This window comes from Eucalyptus grandis, chromosome 8 (genome assembly GCF_016545825.1).
Source record: "Eucalyptus grandis isolate ANBG69807.140 chromosome 8, ASM1654582v1, whole genome shotgun sequence".
Classification (NCBI taxonomy): domain Eukaryota; kingdom Viridiplantae; phylum Streptophyta; class Magnoliopsida; order Myrtales; family Myrtaceae; genus Eucalyptus; species Eucalyptus grandis.
Genome location: NC_052619.1, coordinates 9,494,334 through 9,514,481, shown reverse-complemented (window position 1 = coordinate 9,514,481; position 20,148 = coordinate 9,494,334). Strand labels below are relative to the sequence as shown.

General features: G+C 41.2%; 3 protein-coding genes across 4 annotated transcripts; all 3 read left to right on the top strand.

The window, feature by feature from the left end:
* The first annotated feature begins 1,241 nt into the window (after window positions 1-1,241).
* On the top strand, window positions 1,242-4,281 carry LOC104416231 (siroheme synthase). The gene is made up of 5 exons (XM_018860165.2): window positions 1,242-1,951; window positions 2,174-2,251; window positions 2,372-2,441; window positions 2,625-2,902; window positions 3,566-4,281. The coding sequence occupies exons 1-5, from the start codon at window positions 1,370-1,372 to the stop codon at window positions 3,713-3,715; spliced, it is 1,158 nt and encodes a 385-aa protein (XP_018715710.2). The 5' UTR covers window positions 1,242-1,369; the 3' UTR covers window positions 3,716-4,281.
* A 450-nt stretch (window positions 4,282-4,731) lies between these two features.
* Window positions 4,732-11,465, top strand: LOC104456357 (chaperone protein DnaJ). 2 transcript variants are annotated; one of them, XM_010071128.3, is made up of 11 exons: window positions 4,732-5,247; window positions 5,542-5,610; window positions 5,856-5,951; window positions 6,130-6,254; window positions 6,336-6,531; window positions 7,219-7,394; window positions 8,277-8,406; window positions 9,063-9,223; window positions 10,503-10,585; window positions 10,692-10,800; window positions 10,941-11,465. In XM_010071128.3, the coding sequence occupies exons 1-11, from the start codon at window positions 4,975-4,977 to the stop codon at window positions 11,128-11,130; spliced, it is 1,608 nt and encodes a 535-aa protein (XP_010069430.1). In that variant the 5' UTR covers window positions 4,732-4,974; the 3' UTR covers window positions 11,131-11,465. The 2 variants fall into 2 exon arrangements, with proteins under 2 accessions (XP_010069430.1, XP_010069431.1); XM_010071129.2 differs by having other exon boundaries at window positions 5,156-5,252.
* A 4,604-nt stretch (window positions 11,466-16,069) lies between these two features.
* On the top strand, window positions 16,070-19,215 carry LOC104456355 (probable inactive receptor kinase At1g48480). Its single transcript, XM_010071127.3, has 2 exons — window positions 16,070-17,816; window positions 18,079-19,215. Exons 1-2 carry the CDS (start codon window positions 16,469-16,471, stop codon window positions 18,708-18,710), a joined length of 1,980 nt encoding a protein of 659 aa, XP_010069429.1. The 5' UTR covers window positions 16,070-16,468; the 3' UTR covers window positions 18,711-19,215.
* Window positions 19,216-20,148: the final 933 nt, after the last annotated feature.

The window sequence follows — 20,148 nt, the reverse complement described above, 5'->3', positions numbered from 1 at the left end:
TTTAATGGGTTTGTAAATGGGTCTTAAATGGGTACCCATTTAAGACCCATTTATTTTAGTTCTTTTATTTTTAAAACTCATCAGGGTACCTATTTCTCAAGGCCTGACCCATTAACGACCCATTTATGCTTAAATGGGTCCATAAATGGGTTGGATAACCCATTTAACACCTCTACACGTGAGGCACATGCTCAACGCCCTGGTGGCGCGTGGTGGCACGTGGGGCCTCCCCAACGGCGCACCACCATCTTTTAGCTGTCGCTTCGGCTCAATTAGCCCAAGGGGGGCCAATGCTTCCGCAACACGTGTAATAAGCCAGGAGCCGACCGCTTCATCAAAGACACATAGGGGCGTCAAATCGTGACTTAGCATAAGCACGACTCTAGCGAATCAAGCCCTCCGTCAAAATCAATAAAACTTGGAACAGAAAAAAATGAAATCGGAAAAAAAAATTCGACCGCTCCAACGATTTTATCTTTGATGTCTTTTCCTATTTATTCGCGGCACATCCGATGATAAAAAATTAAAGTGTGTCGTTGTTCATCCCTTTTTCTAATAGCATATAATGTAATCATAAATAAGATGATTGTAAATTCCAAAAAAACCATCTAAAAGGCCTTTACACGAACGAATCTAGTTATTTAAAACCCAGCTAAAAATTCCCCCACATTACTCCCTATACCATCTTTATATATTAAGAGAAAAATGTTCCCGATAAATCGAAGAAATAAGAAAAATTGACATAAATAATTCATGAACTTTGGCTCAATGTGCAATTTGATTTTTGACATTTTAATTTGTTTAATATAATTCATAAATTTTAGCCCATTATATAATGTGATATATGAACTTTAACCGATCCTTTAACTTTTAATTTATTTAATGTAATCTCTAAACTTTTGTTACATGTTCAATCTAGTCTCTAAATTATATGAAAATATTTAATATAGTCATTCCATAATTATTCAAGATTAGGGATTATATTGAACAATTTCATACGTTTTAAGGACTGAATTGAATATATATTAAAAGTTTGAGAATTACATTAAATAAATTAAAATTTGATGGATCAAATTACGTATTAATTCAAAATTCAACGGTTGTTTATATAATTATCCCGAGAAAAGGAAAAAGAAAAAGGAAAAGAAAGAATGAGAAAAGACCCACGAGAGCATCCAAGAGACGGTTCTCATTTTATATGTACACTTTCACGGTCCCAAAAGCTGTCTTCGCCTCCTCGTCTTTCCCAAAAGAAAGAGAGGCGGCTTTCTCTCTCTCTCCTCCCACGTTCCGAAGGTCCAAAAAGGCTCGAACTTCATATACATTCCCGTCTCCATCCATCCATTCATCAACCTCTGCGCCACTGCAAATGGCTCTCGTCAACAGGCTCCCTTCCTCCTCCTCCTCCTCCTCCTCCTCCTCCGTCGCTTCTTCGCCTCGTCTCCGACGGAGCTCCTCCCGCGCCCGACCCGGAATCCGCTCCCTCCACTTCACCCCCTCCACTCCTCCTTCCTCATCCTCGCCGTTCACCGAGAAGCACTCGCCGGAGAGGTACCGCCGCGACCGGTGGCTCTACAGCGGCTCCCCCTGCCAGCCCCCTCTCCCCTCCTCCTCCGGCTCCGCCGCCGCCGCCGCCGCCGATGACCTCGACTCGCTCAGGCGGGACGACATCGCCCTCCAGCTGCCGGAGCTGAAGAACCTGCTCCGGGTGCTCAAGGACAAGAGGGAGCGCGCTTGCGGCGGCGGGCAATGCGGGCCCGGGAACGTCTACTTGGTGGGCACGGGGCCCGGGGATCCCGAGCTGCTGACCCTGAAGGCGGTCAGGGTCATCAAGGGCGCCGATCTGTTGCTCTACGACCGGCTGGTGTCCAACGACGTGTTGGAGTTGGTTGGCCCCGACGCGAGGCTGCTCTACGTGGGGAAGACTGCTGGGTACCACAGCCGCACTCAGGTGAACGAATTTTACTTGCCCGTCGTCTCTGCTTCCGTATCTGTGTTCTATCGGAGTTTGAGGAATTGGGCTGGTATTTTGGCATTGATTAGTGTTGTTTGGGAGTCAGTCATTACGGAAGTTGATGGGCTTACTTTTTTGTCCACCACGTGTTTGAGTTTTGGTGAATGTATTGTTGAGTTGTGAAAGGTGGTGTGATCTTTTCGGTACTTGCGTGGGCAGGAGGAGATACATGAGTTGCTTCTCAATTTTGCAGAGGCGGGGGCTACTGTTGTGAGACTCAAGGGAGGTGATCCTCTGGTAAGTATATTTCAGATTTAAGATTTAATTAATCTGCATTAATCTGCAGTTCTTTGGATATTTGCTTAGAATGTGGTTTTGTTCTGGTTTATATTTGGATTTTGAACATGGTTTATGTAGGTATTTGGGAGAGGTGGGGAGGAGATGGACTTCCTGCAACAGCAAGGCATTCAAGTACAAGTTATACCAGGTATAGATGAGCTTCAATGAGGATGCACCTATCTCATTGAATTTTTCACCTGGTTGTCGATTCCCACTCGGATGTCAGCCTGTTCATGATGTTCTTTTGCATACAAGTCCTTTGACTTTGAAAAAATAGAGGAAGTGTTGGCCTTGTAGAAGATACTGAATTGCTTGTCTCTCTCTGTTACAGGCATAACTGCTGCTTCAGGAATAGCGGCGGAGCTGGGAGTCCCATTGACTCATAGGGGTGTGGCGAACAGTGTTAGATTTCTCACAGGACATTCGAGGAAAGGTGGAACAGATCCTCTTTTTGTAGCAGAAAATGCAGCGGATCCTGATTCTACTTTGGTGGTTTATATGGGTCTCTCGACTCTCCCTTCTCTTGCACAGAAGTTAATGCATCATGGTCTGCCACCCAGTACACCAGCTGCTGCAGTTGAGCGTGGAACCACTCCGCAACAACGTGTGGTAAGCTAGTATATGCCATTATATATGAAATTATCATGTATACTCGCTATATATGTGTCCTAGTGCAGATGAGAGTAGTATCTGTAAATTGGTGACACTAAGCATGGTAGTAATTCTTTATGGAAGCATGGTGTGTGATTCTGTATGAAGCAGTTGGATGCTGCATGGAATTAAAAACTTTTGATTTGGTTAGATTGATGAAATAGCATGAAGGCTTAATCTTGGTTTGATCAGTCTAAGTAAGAGAACTTAGTGGAAAAATGCATCTCAAGTTGGCATCTTGACCAAATTAGTGATGCTGCATGTCTTTTAAGAGGTAGGGCTGCATGTTTCATTTGCTATGATTAACCAGATAGTAGTCTTGTTTCCTCAATGAGTTGTCTTCCCTGCTCTGGGTGAGTAATTATATATGTAGTTGCTGTACCTTGAAGAGAGTATCTGTATCCGCACTGTCCAAGAACTTCTTGAGCCTCGAGGGCAAGGCTGCCAATAATTAACTGTCTTGAAGCCATCATGTCTTCCATTATCTTGTTTTACCTCCAGATCTTTGGCAAGCATTTGTTGGTGGTACTCAAATTTGCATGTGATCATGTGGGTTTAACGTATTTCTTGCAATTGCATGCTATTGGAGAAATGCCTGACAGGCTTCCATTCAATCATCAGGTTTTTGCTGAATTGAAGGATCTTGCTGATAAAATTTCTGCTGAGAACTTGGTCTCACCCACATTGATCATCATCGGAAAAGTTGTTGCACTCTCACCATTCTACTCGCATTCTTTCGAGGATGCATCTAAGTTAGTAGAGGCTAAATGAGGCACTTGCACTCCCATTTAAAGAAGCAATCATACCTTAGGAGGGTTTTGGTGGTTCAAGCCTGCAGATTATAATTTTATCTAATTGCTGGATCCTGAGATTATCTCACTCACCGAGGGAGCTCAATCAGTCTCACGAGCAGTGGCACATCTGATGAGAAGAAATTTCCTCAATGATATTTATTGTTATGTCCTCTGGAAGGCCGGAATTAAAGTTCTGCAGAAGCTAACAACATTGGTTGACTCGTATTGGCTATTGAAGTGGAGGAAGTGTTGAAGACTCCGAAAGCATGGCTAGGCACTAACAAGTTGCGCCTCTCTTGCCAGGACTAACATGATGAAAGGCAATGAGTCTTGGAGTGGAGGTGTGCCGACTCAATTTTGTGAGGCGATCTGCAACTTTGCGTCTATTGTTTTCGTGAATCCATCCTGATGATTTATTGAGGGAATTTTTCTTCTGCGGTTGTTGTTGTTTCACAATGTGCTAGCTTCTGGTCCTCCGGAATCTACCCTCTCAAAAATCGCTCGGCAACCCAATTCGATGTTTAATTTGTTTGATCTTTCCAAGCTTTCTTGTTCCAGAGACTTTTCCTGTCCTAGTTTCTGTTTGCATGGCTAATTGAGAAGACCCTCTCACTTTGACGTCAAGTGAGGAAGTTAAGAGGACTTATAAAAGAGTGCGAACCGTTTCTTGATAAACCCTTGACGGCATGATTTCAAAAACCCGACTTCTCGATTTGCATTAATGTTATTGGAATCCCACAATACAGTCCCATGTTGAGACTCTAATATAGAATCAACTTGCGGGTGAGGTTTCAAATTCGAAATTCTAATCAGCCAATTACTCCTCCACGAATAGTTTATATTCTAAACTGATTCCCGGGCTAGCCCATCGTCAGATTTGGGAACTCGTTTTAAGTAGAGGAGCAGCTAGAAAAAAACGTAAGGTGAAGGAGGTCTTGAGATAATTATGGTGGATCCGGCAAATCACAACCGTCGATTTCATGGGTTTATGATAAATCTTATGTAGGCCTCACCGTCATGAAAATTCAACGTGCATTAGGTGAAATGCAAAATTTCTCCATGACTTGGGCCTTTTTCTGAACCTGTCCGGTGGGTTATGGCGGTTGCCAGTTATTAGTAAAGCTGCGTAGCTCTCTCTCCTCGCTTTCAGTCTATCCCAAAAACCCCGGGCAAAACCTTCCCGTCATTTCCTCAAACACCTTGCCTGCATGCCTCGCTTCAATCCGCGCTGAAAAAATGCCCGTCGCCTGTCACCTCCCTCCGTTTCCGATGGCGGCCCGCTCCTCCTTCCCGGCCTCGTCGAGCTCCGAGCTCTCGGGCGCGAAGATCCCCGGAGCCCGGCTCGACCCGCGCTCCCTCCCTCCGGCTCGCGGCGGGAGACGTGGGGGGAGCCGCCGCGGCGCCGCCGCGATCCGCGCCGCGAGGAAGGACCACTACTCGACGCTGAACGTCGGCCGCGACGCCTCCTCGCAGGAGATCAAGAGCTCGTACCGCAAGCTCGCCCGTAAGGTGAGGTAGAAATCTGCTGCGGGTTTCGCGTTGTTTTCTCTATGTGCTTGCGCTCGTGCTTCCTCCTCTCCTTCCGCGGTGGCGGTATGGAAGGACGGAGGCGGACGGTTCTGCTTTGAAGTGATGTGGGGATGGCTTTGTTAGAGACGAAATGGGATGATTCTGATTTGCCGTTTAGTTGTCGTTTGGATGGATTGGTGTTTTTGATGGGAATGTTGTGTAGGATGCCTACCGGATTGGGTTGCGAAGTTTCATTGATCGTTTCGTTTTCGGTCTGTTGTGGTTTTTGAGCAGTACCATCCGGACATGAACAAGGGACCTGGGGCGGAAGAGAAGTTTAAGGAGATAAGCGCTGCATACGAGGTAGCTTCTTCAATTCTCGGGATTTTGCCTCGCTGGTTGGCGTCTTTAGTTGCTTAATTTTGCTGAATTTGGATATTTGTTGCCCAATTTCTGAATTTATGCTTGTCAAAGTTTATGCTCTTCTGGGACCAGTTGCTGCAGAATTTGTTTTATCGTTCATGATTTATTTGCTGTGTCATTGTATATTCTTTTTTTTTTTTTTTGGCTCCTTTCATGAGCTGAGGGTGCAGCTTGTATTGGTGCAGGTCCTATCAGATGAACAGAAAAAATCTATGTATGATCAGTTTGGAGAGGCGGGTTTACAAGGCGAATATGATGGTTCTGGTGGTGATTCACAGGGGGTAAGATTTTCCCTGACTACGAAATTTCAAACCAGTTAAGCAACAAACAATCTTGTCTATCTTCCTAAGGGAACAATCTATTTTACATGCTTTTGGCTCTATTAGATATTGGGGTCGATATAACTAAACCATTTCCATGTGCATGTTTCTTTCTCCTTTTTTCTCTGATGACCTCTAGGTGGATCCATTCGAAGTCTTTGGTGCATTTTTTGGTGGACCAGAGGAGCTTTTTGGAGACAGGGGTGAACAAGGGGGCCTGAACTTCAATTTAGGAAGTGTGGGAAAACGTGCACTTGATATACGGTAACTAGAAAGTATCACCTTGTACCAAAGATTTTCTCATGAATACTCAAATTATCATTTCTTTTGTCTGTTGTGTTATAGGTATGATCTGTTCCTGAGCTTCGAAGAATCAATTTTTGGAGGTCAGAGGGAAATTGAAGTTTCATCTTCTGAAGTGTGTGATCAATGTGGTGGAACAGGTGCTAAATCCAGTAGCTGCATTAAGCAATGTGCTACCTGTGGAGGCAGAGGTGGGATTATGAAAACTCAGAGGACTCCTTTTGGTATGATGTCTCAGGTAATTGTCACCACGAAGAGCATTTCATATTTTTCAATTTCTGGAGTCGTTCTCTAAGTTCCTTTGGATGGCCAATAGACTGGTTTTTCACTCTAATTGTGATTGTTTAATGATGGAACTTGCATCAACGTGATGGTATTGATGTCTCTGTGCTGTAACTGCAACCAGCAATGTGATTTCTCCTCATGGGGAAGATTGACTCTTGAGGACATCTTTCTATGTCTCCTGTAGGATGTTATGCTTAGAGAGATGAGACATTATACTCTCCTATAGAGAGGACTATCGCTTGAGTAGTCTTCAAGTGATGATTCCTCTCAGGTGATATTGAATGAGAGGTCTTTGGCTTTGAACATAGTAGTTGAAACATATTATTGCTACTTATGTTTCATGGAGTAATACTTTCTTGCCTTGGCCCAAATCTCATCGGCACACTTCACTTCTGTAGATTCCAAAGACCAACATTAATTGCATATTCAACTGCTGGCCAGCTTTCTTTTGCTTATGCCTTTGAATACCTTGGTAGTATTAATACATTTTTAAATGTAAGATAGACATAGTAAACTTACAGAGTGGACCAAGCTATGTTTGATTCCAACTACATTATGGGCATGGGTGAGAGTTCCCATCATTTTTCCATTAGATTCACATCTCTTTGGCATGTTCTCATGTTTATTGGATGATTGCCAGGTGTCTACTTGCTCCAAATGTAGTGGTGATGGTAACATTGTAACTGACAATTGCCGGAGGTGTGGTGGTAGTGGCAAGATAATGTCAAAGAGAAATATTAGTATCGACATCCCACCTGGAGTTAATGATGGATCCAGAATGCGAATTCAAAAGGGAGGAAACTTCGATAAAAAAAGGTGTGTTTGTTGTTTTAAGGGTTTTCTCAAACTAAGTAAGTGGAAGCTATTTGAAGAGTCATCCCAACTACATTTGCCTGGTTTATTTGAAGAGATCTACCTGCCTTTGTGGTGGCAAGGCCTTAGCGTTACAAGGAAATAGATTATATGAGACCTTAATAGCGCAAGTCCTTGAATGCAAGAAAGAAAAATATATCTTCTGAAGGTTTTGTAAATTTTTTCTAAGAAATTGACAAAACGCAAGCGAGCAGACAATTTAAGACAACATAACCCTTCAAGTATTTGGACCGTAGTCAATCTTGTTCAGAGGAACCTCCTGTATGGTTGTGACTTAGTTTGCCTTCTGTTTGTGGATCTTATCACATTTGAGGAATGATTTGTGCTTGTTATGGAATTCCTTAAGTGCCTTGGTGAAGTTTTACGCTTGGGGAGATTATATTTAGGGGGCAAATGACTTAGATGTCAGGTTAAGAAACTAGCATAGATATCTAATTTGCATAAAAGTACCCATTGCCATCTTACCAAAAAAAAAAAAAAGAGAGAAAAAAAATTGATGCCACCTTACCTGTTTAGTCAGGAATGCATTTTTCTTTTCCTTGACCTTGGAAATTAAATTGCTTACACATTTCACCCAGTGGATTTGCTTGTTCTTCGTTCAATTATAATTACTGCCAAGTCAATAATCTGTGCACACCAACACCTATACATGTTTGCCCGGATGCATGCACTCTATTCTCCCCAAGTGAAAAGCAATTACCTTGTCAATATGAGTACCTATATCAGTTCACTCTAAATTCAGGTTTTATTTTGAGATATATGTGGGCTTCATAGCAAGATGTGTGGACTGACTTGTTTCTTCTCTACCTTGTTTCTATCTGCCAGTGGTTTAATTGGTGACCTTGTCATAGACCTCCATGTAGGTGAAAAGCAGGGAATCAAAAGAGATGGCCTAAATCTCTTTTCAAAAATTGATGTTGATTTTACTGATGCAATACTTGGAACAATATTAAAGGTACATGGTTATGCCTCTATGCCTATTGTACTTGTACAAAAGTACAGCTGTTATCAACTTCTATGGATCTTCGTGATATTTATGATCAATTAATAAGTGCCTTGTTATTACTTGAATTAATCATGACTAATTTGATTAATATTTCCTTTCTTTGGCTGGAACTTGTTGCCTTAAGTTCAGTTTTACCTACATGCCATGGATTAGTTCAGAATAGCTTTTGAAGAAGAGTAATTTGAGACCTATGCATTGCCTTAAAAAGATGGGTACTAGTTTGTTTTGAGAATATACTTGTTCACAGTTGCAACACACTTCATTTTATCGAAATAAGCCTAGTAGTCAGTGTGTCTGGTTTTATGCTGTCTGCTATGTGCATGTGCAATTACATGTGGCAACTCTTAAATGTTCTTCATTTGGGGAAAAGAAAGAAAACAGATCTCTAGATTCTAGAATCAAGCAACAGTGGAAGAACTGCCAAATATAAAACTAACTCTACGGACAATTAATCGGATTGATAATGGCATTATTCCACAATGCCTTAGTTTGCTTATCTGTGTACTGTATTCATTTTTCTAAAAAGGAAGGTTTCAGAATGATGGCAATTTTACAGCTGAATGGAAGTCATTTGCCAATTGTTTGACGTAGGTATCTAACTTCAGGTTGATACCGTTGCTGGTCCAAGGGAGCTTCAAATTCCTTCTGGAATTCAGCCAGGAGAAACTATAAAGTTACCAGGCATGGGTGTTCCAGACATCAACAGACCAACTTTGAGAGGCGATCATCAGTTCATTGTCAATGTTTTGATCCCCAAAGATCTTAGGTGAGTTCTGTTGTATCTTGATTTTCTATGGGGCTCAAGAATATGTTCTTTATGAGGTCCTTTATTATGGTATTAGTGATTTTAGACAGAAGTGCCTGAAACTATTTTCTGCTTATGTTCTCAATTCAAGACACCAAATTGTGTCTTCGATCCTGTCTTTCAGTTGAATTATCCTACCTTTGGATCCGGTTGTATGAGTAGGTGCAATAAGGCTGCAAACTTTGGTCATTTTAGCTCAGCAAAAATGATTTGGATGCAAAGGATGAATTCACCTTAGTATATGTGGGCAATCTAACTTTTTTGATATCATATCATTCTATTTTTTTTTAAAGATTTTTTTAATATGCCCTCATGGTACTTTTATGAAAGAACTTGGGTAGCGATTTGTCTTCTTTTTTTTTTTTTTTTTTTTTTTTTTTTTTTTTTTTTTTGCCTCCACATTGAAGATCTAGATATACATTGCCCAGATATCACAATATCATTGCCAGGCGGTCAAAATTACTCAATATCATACTTACAAATCTATATTTACCTGTAAGAGATCCTTATGTGAATTGCGTGAATCACTAAAATTAATAAACTTTGAATTAATTTTTAAAAATTTGTCCCAACCAGAAATGTTCCAGATTGGTCCCTCTTTGGTGTCTGATTGTAGTGGTTCAGCTGGTCAATCTAGATAAGATTGATCGTACCTGGCAATTCAGCAGGGCCTTTGCCAAGAGTTGCAAACATGATGTGGATGTTTGATACTAGTAGCTGAGGGGTCTAGTCTAGGGTTTGACCAAAAGCCACTTCTTAACATGAGATCCAGAAGTAGCTAGCAGTTTTTGTCTCTTGAATTGATAGAAGCGGCTAGATTCGATTTTATATTTTTCGCAAGCTCGTGTCGTACATATTGTGAAGGAGATACGAATGATGCATTACAAGTAGTTTCTTCTCTGTTGAATAATTATGCTGACCTGAGGAAGACCTTGGAAGAATTAAGATTAGAATTGTTGTTGTATGCCAAAGAAAAAGGCATATGACAATAAATACATGGCAACCTAGTTCACTTTCTATATCTGAAGAATGAGGGAGAGAGAAATCTGATTAACTGTGAATATTGAAATGTCATTGCTCAATTCACAGAAGTATCTTCTGAAGATGTAAAACTTGCTTATCAGATGCTTCAAGAAAAACATTTTAGACACAAGCATACCCACTGCACAAAGATTATCACTATCCTTTTATTCTTAATGTAATCACATTATATTGGAGCTTAATGTGTAAATAATTACAGTGATGCAGAGCGGGAACTTTTGAAGAAATTAGCCTCACTCAGGGCATCTACCAAATGTCATCCAACTTCTGTTGGCAGCAGTGGTAATTGTTATGCATGTTTTAACTCCTAGTGAAACATGTTTTTGCAGTTTGTCGTTGTTTGACCGATCTATTCTGATGCTTTGATGTCTATTTGTCATTGCAAAAGGTTCAGAGGGCAAGTTTGAGAATCAGAAAACTAGCGGCAGCAGTACAAACTCGTCCAGTGGGGGAAGCAACACCTCATCTTTCTGGAACTCAATAAAGGACTTTCTCAGGTACATCTTGATGAATGTTCTCATTGTCCTTATTAAGTTCCATTACATTCTCCATCCACGGTATTTTAATTTCTCATCTAAAACAATGATTGTAATGTTAGTTTCATCGAATTTCCACATGATAAATATTTCACATGCAGGTGGAGGCAGTCTCGAGAGCGGTTTGCGTCAGTTAGTTTGGACATATCAGCAGCATTGCCATCTAACAAGCCAGATCCGTCAGTCATGATTTCAGCTTCCTTAGCTCTAATAGTAATTTTTTATATTCACTTCTCTAGGAAAATCCAATCGCTGCTCGTTATCACAAAAAAGAAACAGAAACTGCAATGACAGCAGCAGAATCAGAGGATAGCAGCTTCAAAAGGATTTTTCCAGGTGTGATGAAGTGCATGGTTTACATTCTTTCGTTTTCCCTCAATACTTTTACCTACCATGGAAAAGTGGGAAAATGGTCACCCATGCGTGGAGGGTGCACATGGATTTATTACGCCGGGAAGATATCCTAATCATCAATAGCTATTAGTTCATTCTTCTCCTCTTCGTCTTTTTGGCAATTTTAATTCAGTCTTTTTCCCTTGGAAAAGCATTTGGATTCGCTTCTTGATTCTTACTACTCTTTGGCAACACCATAACTCTAATATCCCCATGGATTGGCTTTTCGTTACTCTGGTCATGACTCATGAGTACGTTCACGAGAAGACAAAAAATGAATTAGGTGGCATCAATTGATTTTCTCACCATGTATAATAGCAGTCACCGTTCATGGATCTACCACCTAGAATATCTGGTCTATTTGCAGCACCAACCCGACAAGCATTTCAAGCTATAAATGCTCACCACCTCCATCAGTTTGCGGTCCTTTTCGATTGGGACTGATGTGTAATTGGACACAAGGGTGGGTTTCACCATCACTGCTGTTCTTTTCGTCTCCGTGATTTTCCTTCTGACCAGCAGGTTTCTTTCCTTGTAAAGCATCCTCCAAACTGGAAGAAGAAAAGGAGTGTTGTAGGATCCACCCTTGTCTTTCGGGTTTGGTGAGACTTTGCATATTTTGTGCATCGTTCTTATCAATCCTTGCTCTACGCCAAGGAGTGGCCATAGCTGTGAAGTGACTAGAAAGCAAAGCGGGCTTCTAATCTACCTCAGCTAACCTTGGTGGTTTTAAGCAATGCATTAACACAGAATTCAACTCCTGCTGTTGTTTTCCTTAATTATGCTCTTGAATGATTGCATGAATTAAGAGAAAATCGTGGATATTAGCTGTTGATGAATAGGTTGGAAGGTGGGTCAACGGGTTGGTTCTCCTTGATTCATCCGATTCAAAGCGTGATATAGCATCAATCTCGGCTTCATCAAAGTTGGACCAAATGATAAGTTAAGCCGGCTCTGACCTGACTCGCGGCTCGAAAGGTCCAAAATAGAAGGGGAGAAACGAAAGTCTTTAGTAGGATCGATTAGATCTCGCGTGCTCGAGTGTGGCGAGCGTGTGAGCCGGCGGCGAGGTGGGCAGGCGATGAGTTAAACTTGTGAAATATTCTGATGATGATGGTTCAAGCTTCTAGCGAGGAACAGCTAATTTCTAGTTTTAATTATTCTGCTTAGGTATTCTAAGTTGCTTTGTTTAATTTAATCGGCGAAAAATTTAATCGACGAATGTATGGTACGCAAGATTAGTTTAATAGAAAAGGCGTTAGTTAGGAAGTCCCTCGTCAACTCGCTGGCGAAAGAGGGGTTTTTCCTTCGGTTCCCAATGGACTCTGGTTGCAATGATTGCTACACAGCCTAAGCTAGCTGACTCCGAGGATCACCGTCGCCAGCCTTCAAGCTGTCTCTAAATAACCTTTTCAATTTCTTACATTGATCTTTAAAAAAAAAATTATTCATTTTGAACTGGCCTGGAGAATCAGCATTCGTTTGATCTTCATTTGTTTCGTGAAAATCGAAGAATTTTAAAAACATTTTCTTAAAAATAAAATAATTAATCAATAAATTTATCTTTTCATTATCGACAAATGTTTTTGTCTAAATCATCTATTTTCCATGAAATAAACATCTCTAATTATTTCTCGTTTTTCTCTACTCCCTTGGAAGCACAGAAGCAGCTGAATTTGTCGATCATATGCGAATTTCCCTCCTTTTTCTTCACTACTTTGATACGGAATTGCTTTCTTTTCTTTGAGAAAACAGAAGGCGAAATGGGAGGAATCTCAAATGGGAATGCATGTGAGGTGGAAAGGGACATTGGTTGCTGGAAGTGGCCCCAATAGCCCGTTTGCAAAGAAAGACAATGGACAGAGCATGGCCTCCTAACCGTCATGCCGCGAATCTCCCATTATCTTCTGTCTTTTTCTTTTAATTATTTTATGCATCTATTGATTTTTTATTTCATTTTTATCAGCCCATTATTGCTTTTTTTTTTCCCTTCACGTTCTTCTTTGTATTTTCTACAAATCATTATTTTCGGGAGCGTAATTCGAAAACCGATGCGTAATACTGCCGTCGGCTTAGTTCTTCAGAAAATAATTTTCGACTCCGATTGTACTCCAGCATAAAAGAAAAAACAGAACTCCGATTCATATTTTTTTGATATAATTCTTATATAATTTTAAAGAATTCCATGAACCGGAATTAGGACTAATGGGAGCCACATCTGACGTCATGATCTAAAGTAATTTGGCAATAATATTACCCACTCCTTGACCTTGGATCTTGTCTGGGAGCGTTGTGGTACATTTAATGATGTACATCTATTTTCAAAATCCTCTATAATTGCACTTTATTCAAGTTATAGATTGGACAGAGGACCGCCACATTATTGTACTCCTCCTGTCTCTAGCTAGCTAGGGAACAGAAACGGGTAGAGATGCCTATCCATTCAATTCAAAACACCTTCGAGATGAATTTAATCAAGAATTTGGTTGGAGTTCCTTTGAAATATCTATTAAGCATATGATATAATTCAAGGATTTTGTTAACGAGCATCCCAACTTCTATTAATTATTAGGATAAAAGAAATTTTATTATTATGAAAACATTGTATTTCTCATATTTAGCACAATCAATGAGTTTGGGATTGATTAGGTAAAATTAGTAAAATTAAAAAATTTAAATTAAATTGACATCTGTACAATAAGTTTGGAACTAATAAATAATTTACTCATTCAAAATATGTAATTCTTTCATTTTCAAAAGTCTTTTATGAAAAACGTCATTATCACAAGCTTCTTTCTTTTTTATATATGGGTGTTTAGAGCTAACACATGTTAACAAAATCCATATGATGAAAAGTCAATATATTGAAAACCTTAAAATTCCTTCAATATCATTGTTTGATAAATGTGTTCGGCTTTGGGATACTCTTATAAAAAAATTATTCTTTTATTATGATCGTGGGATATGTGGAATAAAACCATTTTTGCCGGCCGGATTAGACTAATGACCACTGTCCACCGATCGATTTTAATATGAGTGTAACATGCATCATAATACGATTGTTTAATATGTGTTTGACTACACTTAAGTTGACCCCGTTATTATGGCCAATCTATCATCAAATTTTGCAAGTGCAATTTTCTTTTGATAGCGTCAAAACTACTCATTTTTACATCGATCTTTACCATAATGTTTGGTAAAAATTTGGAAATCGTGCAAAATGGCATGAAGAGAATCAATCAATAATTGTATGAACTTCCATCTTCCCAATTCATTTTATACCTATGAATCATTTAAATATCATTTGCACCACGCACAAATGTCTGGTTTAGACAAAGCTTGTGTGAAGATGCATGGAAGCTCCATCGACTTGATCGATTCCGAAGTTAATCAATCGAACTCTGACCGTTGCAACAAGATGCCATCAAAATCTACGACGGAAGAGAGAAAATAACATCTGAACAGATCCATAAGGAAAAACTTAAAAAAATCTTCTAGAGCCCATCACTAAATTAAATATTCATAATTTTTTCCAGGATTGATTACCAAGCTTATCATTTAAAGAAACCCTTTTGTCTTCTCCTGCCTCCTCTCACAATCACATCATTTAATGAAATACAATAATTTTAAAATAATGCTTGGCATTGCTTCAACTTCAAAATTCAAGCACCAGAAAACAAAAACCTCATTTTCCTGCCGTTAGGACACCCAATGTCACTTTGCACAAGAAAATAAATAGATAAATAAATAAGAAAAAAAATGAAAAGCAAATTTTTTTGCCAGTTCAATAATGTCTGAAATTCTCTGAAAAATAAAAATCATGTGCAGTTTGTACCTGTAGCACTAAGTTTTACTGTCAAATCGATGTACTTGTGTGTCGTCCATAAATGAGGAGGGCCTCCCCTCACTATAGCTTAATTGTAAAGATAGTTGTAATATGACGTCATTGCTCCTTTGATATTTTTTTAGTACTACATATTAAACATCGGACAACGTATTTATCTCATAATTTCGTTTTCCCTGTTCAGCAAGTTAGCGGAGCGACCACCAGGAAAATGTCTGAAAATTTTGCAGATGATGAGGTACACACCAAAAGAAGAAAAGCAAAAGCAATAATGAAACAACAAAAAGGAGAAAAGAAAAATCTCTAGGGCCATGTCCCCACCAAAAATCATTACATTCATTCATATTCTTGGAAAGGCAAAAAGAAGAAAAGATTGAATAAATATATTGTAAAAATAATATCAAAAATACTTCAAATTATGCTATGATACATTTATCCTAAATGTGGTATTAAAAACCTTGAATTATATATTAAATAATAAAAAATTATGCTTATATGACACATATCTTTATTAAAATTTTATCATATCAATATTATTTGCTTTTTAACGTTTATGTAGGGGGATTATTAATAATTCTCATTGACAGAATTTTGACGAACGATAAATATATTATAAAAGTATGAGTTAAGGATCTTTGGCATAAAAAAGAAAATTTTAGAATAAATGTAGTATAATAAATATGTTTTAGAGTCTCGGGTAGCTTTTGCCCTAAATAAAAAAAAAAGAAAATGGGTGTATAAAAAAATTAGGGAGAATATAAAAAGAAGAGTAGATGCTGCAGTATGCAACGAAAGAAAAAGAGACAGGTTGACTAATCACCAGCAAATCACACATCATCACTCACTCCCTCACTTCACTCAAAACAGCTAGGGTTCTTGCCTTTTTTTATTCTTACCCCCCACCTCTCTCTCTCTCTCTTCCCTACTCCCATTTACTTTCTCCTTTTTCTATATTTTCCTTTACCCTTTCCTGTTCTCCGTTGTCCCGAACTCCTGATTCCTCCTTCTCTCTCCTCTCTCTCTCTCTCTCTCACTCACACAACAAAAGACAGTAACCTACACATACAGCCTGGACTTTCTTCACCTTCTTCTCCTCCTCCTCCTTCTTCTTCTTCCACTCTCCCACTCCTCGTTCCTCACCAAGAAAACTCCACACCCCACACAGCACGCACAGACCCAGAAAAGCAGCAACCCCAAAAGCAAGAAAGATCCCATTTTTATCGCAGCTCCCGCCCCAGCCTCCTCATTACCCTCCGAGGACCAACCGCCAAGAACCATGCATTTACACTCTCTTTTACTCCATTCATAACCTCCGCTCCCCAGGGCAGAGCAATCCAAGAATACCCATCTCATTCTTTTGCAGCTGCTGCATTTCTTGATCTCCCCGCCACAATGCATTTCCGAATTCTAGCCCTCCTGGGCTTCTTCTTCTTGGCCGTCCTCTTCCCCTCCGCGGAGCCAGATCTCGCGTCCGACCGCGCCGCCCTCCTCGCGCTGCGATCCGCCGTCGGCGGCCGCACCCTGCTCTGGAACGCCAACCTCCCGAGCCCCTGCTCGTGGGCGGGCGTCCAGTGCGAGGGGAACCGGGTCACCGCCCTCCGCCTCCCCGGCGTCGCCCTGTCCGGCCAAATCCCCGACGGCGTCCTGGGCAACTTGACCCAGCTCCGCACCCTCTCGCTCCGGTTCAACGCGCTCTCCGGCACGCTCCCCTCAGATCTCGCGTCCTGCGCCGACCTGAGGAACCTCTACGTGCAAGGTAACCTGTTCTCTGGCCCGATCCCTGCGTCGCTGTTCGGCTTGAGTGATCTCGTGAGGCTCAATCTCGCGTCCAATAAGTTCTCGGGGGACTTTCCCGCTGGTTTCGGCAACTTGACTAGGCTCAAGACTCTCTTGCTTGAGAACAATCAGCTCTCTGGGTCGATCCCAGCTGACCTGAAGCAGCTCAAGCTCGAGCAGTTCAATGTTTCTAACAACTTGTTAAATGGGTCGATACCTGAGGGCTTGGGGGCTTTTGCTACCTCTTCGTTTTCCGGTAACTCTCTGTGCGGGAAGCCGCTGGCTTCTTGCTCTCAAGATATTGCTCTGCCTGCCGGCGAGCCTTCTGGTAGTCCAGGGCAGCCAGGAGGAAAGAAAAAGAAGCTTTCGGGGGCTGTGGTCGCGGGCATTGTGATTGGGTGCGTGTTCGGGTTCATATTCCTCGTCATACTGTTGATCTATCTGTGCCGGAAGAAGGGTAGCAAGAAGTCTAGATCTGTGGACGTCGCGACCTTCAAGCACCAGGAATTGGAGATTCCAGGTGAGAAACCGGTCGGGGAGGTCGAGAATGGCGGTTACAGTAATGGGTACTCCGTGGCGGCAGCTGCGGCTGCGGCCATGACAGGAAGTGGAAAGGGGGAAGTGAATGGGAGTGCTGGTGCCGCGGCAAAGAAGTTGATCTTCTTCGGTAATTCTGCAAGGGCGTTTGATTTGGAGGACTTGTTGAGGGCTTCGGCGGAAGTTCTCGGGAAAGGGACCTTCGGAACGGCTTACAAGGCGGTTTTGGAGGCCGGGATCACGGTGGCCGTGAAGAGGCTAAAGGATGTCAACGTGGCTGCAAAGGAATTCAAGGAGAAGATCGAAGCAGTCGGGGCAATGGATCACCAGAGTCTGGTTCCTCTGAGGGCATACTATTACAGCAATGATGAGAAGCTTCTTGTCTATGATTATATGCCTATGGGAAGCTTGTCTGCACTTTTACATGGTGATAATTTCATTCCGAAGCTTCAATTATGTTATGCTTTTCTTAGGGCTATTAATATTTCCTGTTACTGTAGCTCCTTGCAACTATTTTTCTTCTGATTGAGTTTGATTACTTCCATTATGCCTTTTTTATAAATCCTTATTCTGGTTCATCCCGGCTTTCATTCCTTGAGTTGATTGCAAATGCATAACTATTTGTAATACTTTCTTTGGCTGTGACTGCACTAAAATGGTAGAACTTGTGTTCGCAATATTCACTGCAGGAAACAAAGGAGCAGGAAGGACTCCGCTGAACTGGGAAATCAGGTCTGCCATTGCGCTTGGGGCTGCCCGTGGCATAGAGTACCTACATTCCCAAGGTCCAATCGTCTCCCATGGAAATATCAAATCCTCCAACATCCTTCTCACGACATCATATGATGCGCGAGTGTCAGACTTCGGCCTAGCCCACCTTGTGGGGCCTTCCTCCACTCCAAACCACGTCGCCGGCTACCGAGCACCAGAAGTCACCGACCCTCGTAAAGTTTCCCAAAAGGCCGATGTCTATAGCTTTGGGGTGTTGCTTCTGGAGCTCCTGACTGGGAAGGCACCTATTCACTCTCAACTCAACGAGGAAGGTGTGGACCTTCCTAGGTGGGTCCAGTCCATTGTTCGCGAGGAGTGGACTTCCGAAGTCTTCGATCTCGAGCTCCTTAGGTACCAGAACATCGAGGAGGAGATGGTTCAGTTATTGCAGCTCGCGATAGATTGTGCCGCCCAATATCCTGATAAGCGTCCTTCAATGTCCGAAGTGAGGAGCCAAATCGAAGAGCTATGTCATTCTAGCTCGCAGAAAGATCGTGCCCCGCAGCTTGACCAGGTCAATGAAGTGAACGATGACACATCTTCTCGGTGAGTTGATTTCCGAGATTGGCGAGCGAAATTCCCGAAGGATCATCTTGCAACATCATGTTCACATTTAGCGTCATAAGCTGGGTTTTCTTGTCTTTTTTTCTGTTCTATGTCCATTTGGGCCTCTTTCTAATGTCATTACGAGGCAAATAGTCTTCTCCCCTTTTTCCCCTCATCATTTTCTGTAATTCCCCATTGTGCTACATTTTTTCATCTTTTCTTTCATTTATGCTTTTTGGGGTGGATATCAGTTACTTTGTTCTTGTTGGTAAGTATGTTGGATCATGGTTTCTTGTAATTATTACTCATGCTTTTGCTTTTGCTTTCCACTTTTGCTTTTGATGCAACTTCTCATCTGTTCAGACTGAGATGTTTCAGTTGCTTCTTAGGATGCTTGGTGTAATTGTGTTTTCAAGTGTACCGATCCACCAAACTTTGTTTAAAGTTTCCTGGACCTTTTGAAAAATCAGATGGAGATGTATACCTGAAGTCTAAAGTTTATTTTGTGACCTTGGAACTGTTCCTTTTTGGCAATTCATTAGTCTTTAATCAAACATTGCTGTTAGCCGGCTTGTCGGTACAGTTAATGCAGCATGTGCTTGCTCTGTCACGATGGTTGGCAAATCTCTATAATTGCTATGAATTAAAAAGAAAAGGATAACTTGGGGAACCTTGTGAGAATGTATCTATTGATTTACAGCTAACCAACGCAGTATCTTTGTACTAGTTGCAACAAGAAAGAAAAAGAAAAGGAAAAAGCTTTCTCCTTTGATGAATTTAAAATTTTGAAATTTCTGCTGGCAGTGGTGGTGGCAGGTGGTTGAATAGGATTCTTATCATATGCGGGATTCCCCAGCAGCTACTTGAGAGACTTTTATAAAGGATGTGAATTTATTGTGCCTTCGAAAAAGGTTGACAAACTCGGCTCCATGGACATGGCAAGATCATCAGCCTGATCTTATGTGGTCCATAGTGGATATGATAATGAACTTTTGTTTTTCATAGAGGCCCCTGAAAAACTCCAGCACTTGTCTTTGTTCCTCTCTACTTTTCCTTTTTAGATGGGTTGCATAAGATCCAATTACAAGGAGTCGAAGGAATGGAAATAAACAAAAAGACGCACCCCTGTGGTCTATTTTTCATTTAAAATAGGTTTTTCTTGTCTCTTTGGGGCTTGGGCTGGTGCTGTCCCCCCCATCTTCACCTGTTTAACATGGAACAGATTTTTGTCCGAGGGGATAAATACAAGATTTGTAGACCACATAATACAAAAGCATCTGGGCGCGCATAAAACCAGTACACCAGGATAGTGGGCCAATCGTATGACTGATTTTCTCTTTCATCTGATTAGTAATCTCAGATGCCTTGCTCCAGGCAGATTTTCTTGGACATTTGTCACTTCGATTTGACTCACTTTTTAACAAAGGGGAGGAGAATTGACC

Excerpts from the sequence above, each read along its gene's own strand:
- LOC104416231 (XM_018860165.2), top strand. The coding sequence starts at position 1,370 with ATGGCTCTCGTCAACAGGCTCCCTTCCTCCTCCTCCTCCTCCTCCTCC. Across the intron at positions 1,952-2,173 it reads GGTACCACAGCCGCACTCAG|GAGGAGATACATGAGTTGCT; the intron begins GTGAACGAATTT and ends TTGCGTGGGCAG. Across the intron at positions 2,903-3,565 it reads CCACTCCGCAACAACGTGTG|GTTTTTGCTGAATTGAAGGA; the intron begins GTAAGCTAGTAT and ends TTCAATCATCAG.
- LOC104456357 (XM_010071128.3), top strand. The coding sequence starts at position 4,975 with ATGCCCGTCGCCTGTCACCTCCCTCCGTTTCCGATGGCGGCCCGCTCC. Across the intron at positions 5,248-5,541 it reads ACCGCAAGCTCGCCCGTAAG|TACCATCCGGACATGAACAA; the intron begins GTGAGGTAGAAA and ends GTTTTTGAGCAG. Across the intron at positions 7,395-8,276 it reads GGAAACTTCGATAAAAAAAG|TGGTTTAATTGGTGACCTTG; the intron begins GTGTGTTTGTTG and ends TCTATCTGCCAG.
- LOC104456355 (XM_010071127.3), top strand. The coding sequence starts at position 16,469 with ATGCATTTCCGAATTCTAGCCCTCCTGGGCTTCTTCTTCTTGGCCGTC. Across the intron at positions 17,817-18,078 it reads CTTGTCTGCACTTTTACATG|GAAACAAAGGAGCAGGAAGG; the intron begins GTGATAATTTCA and ends TATTCACTGCAG.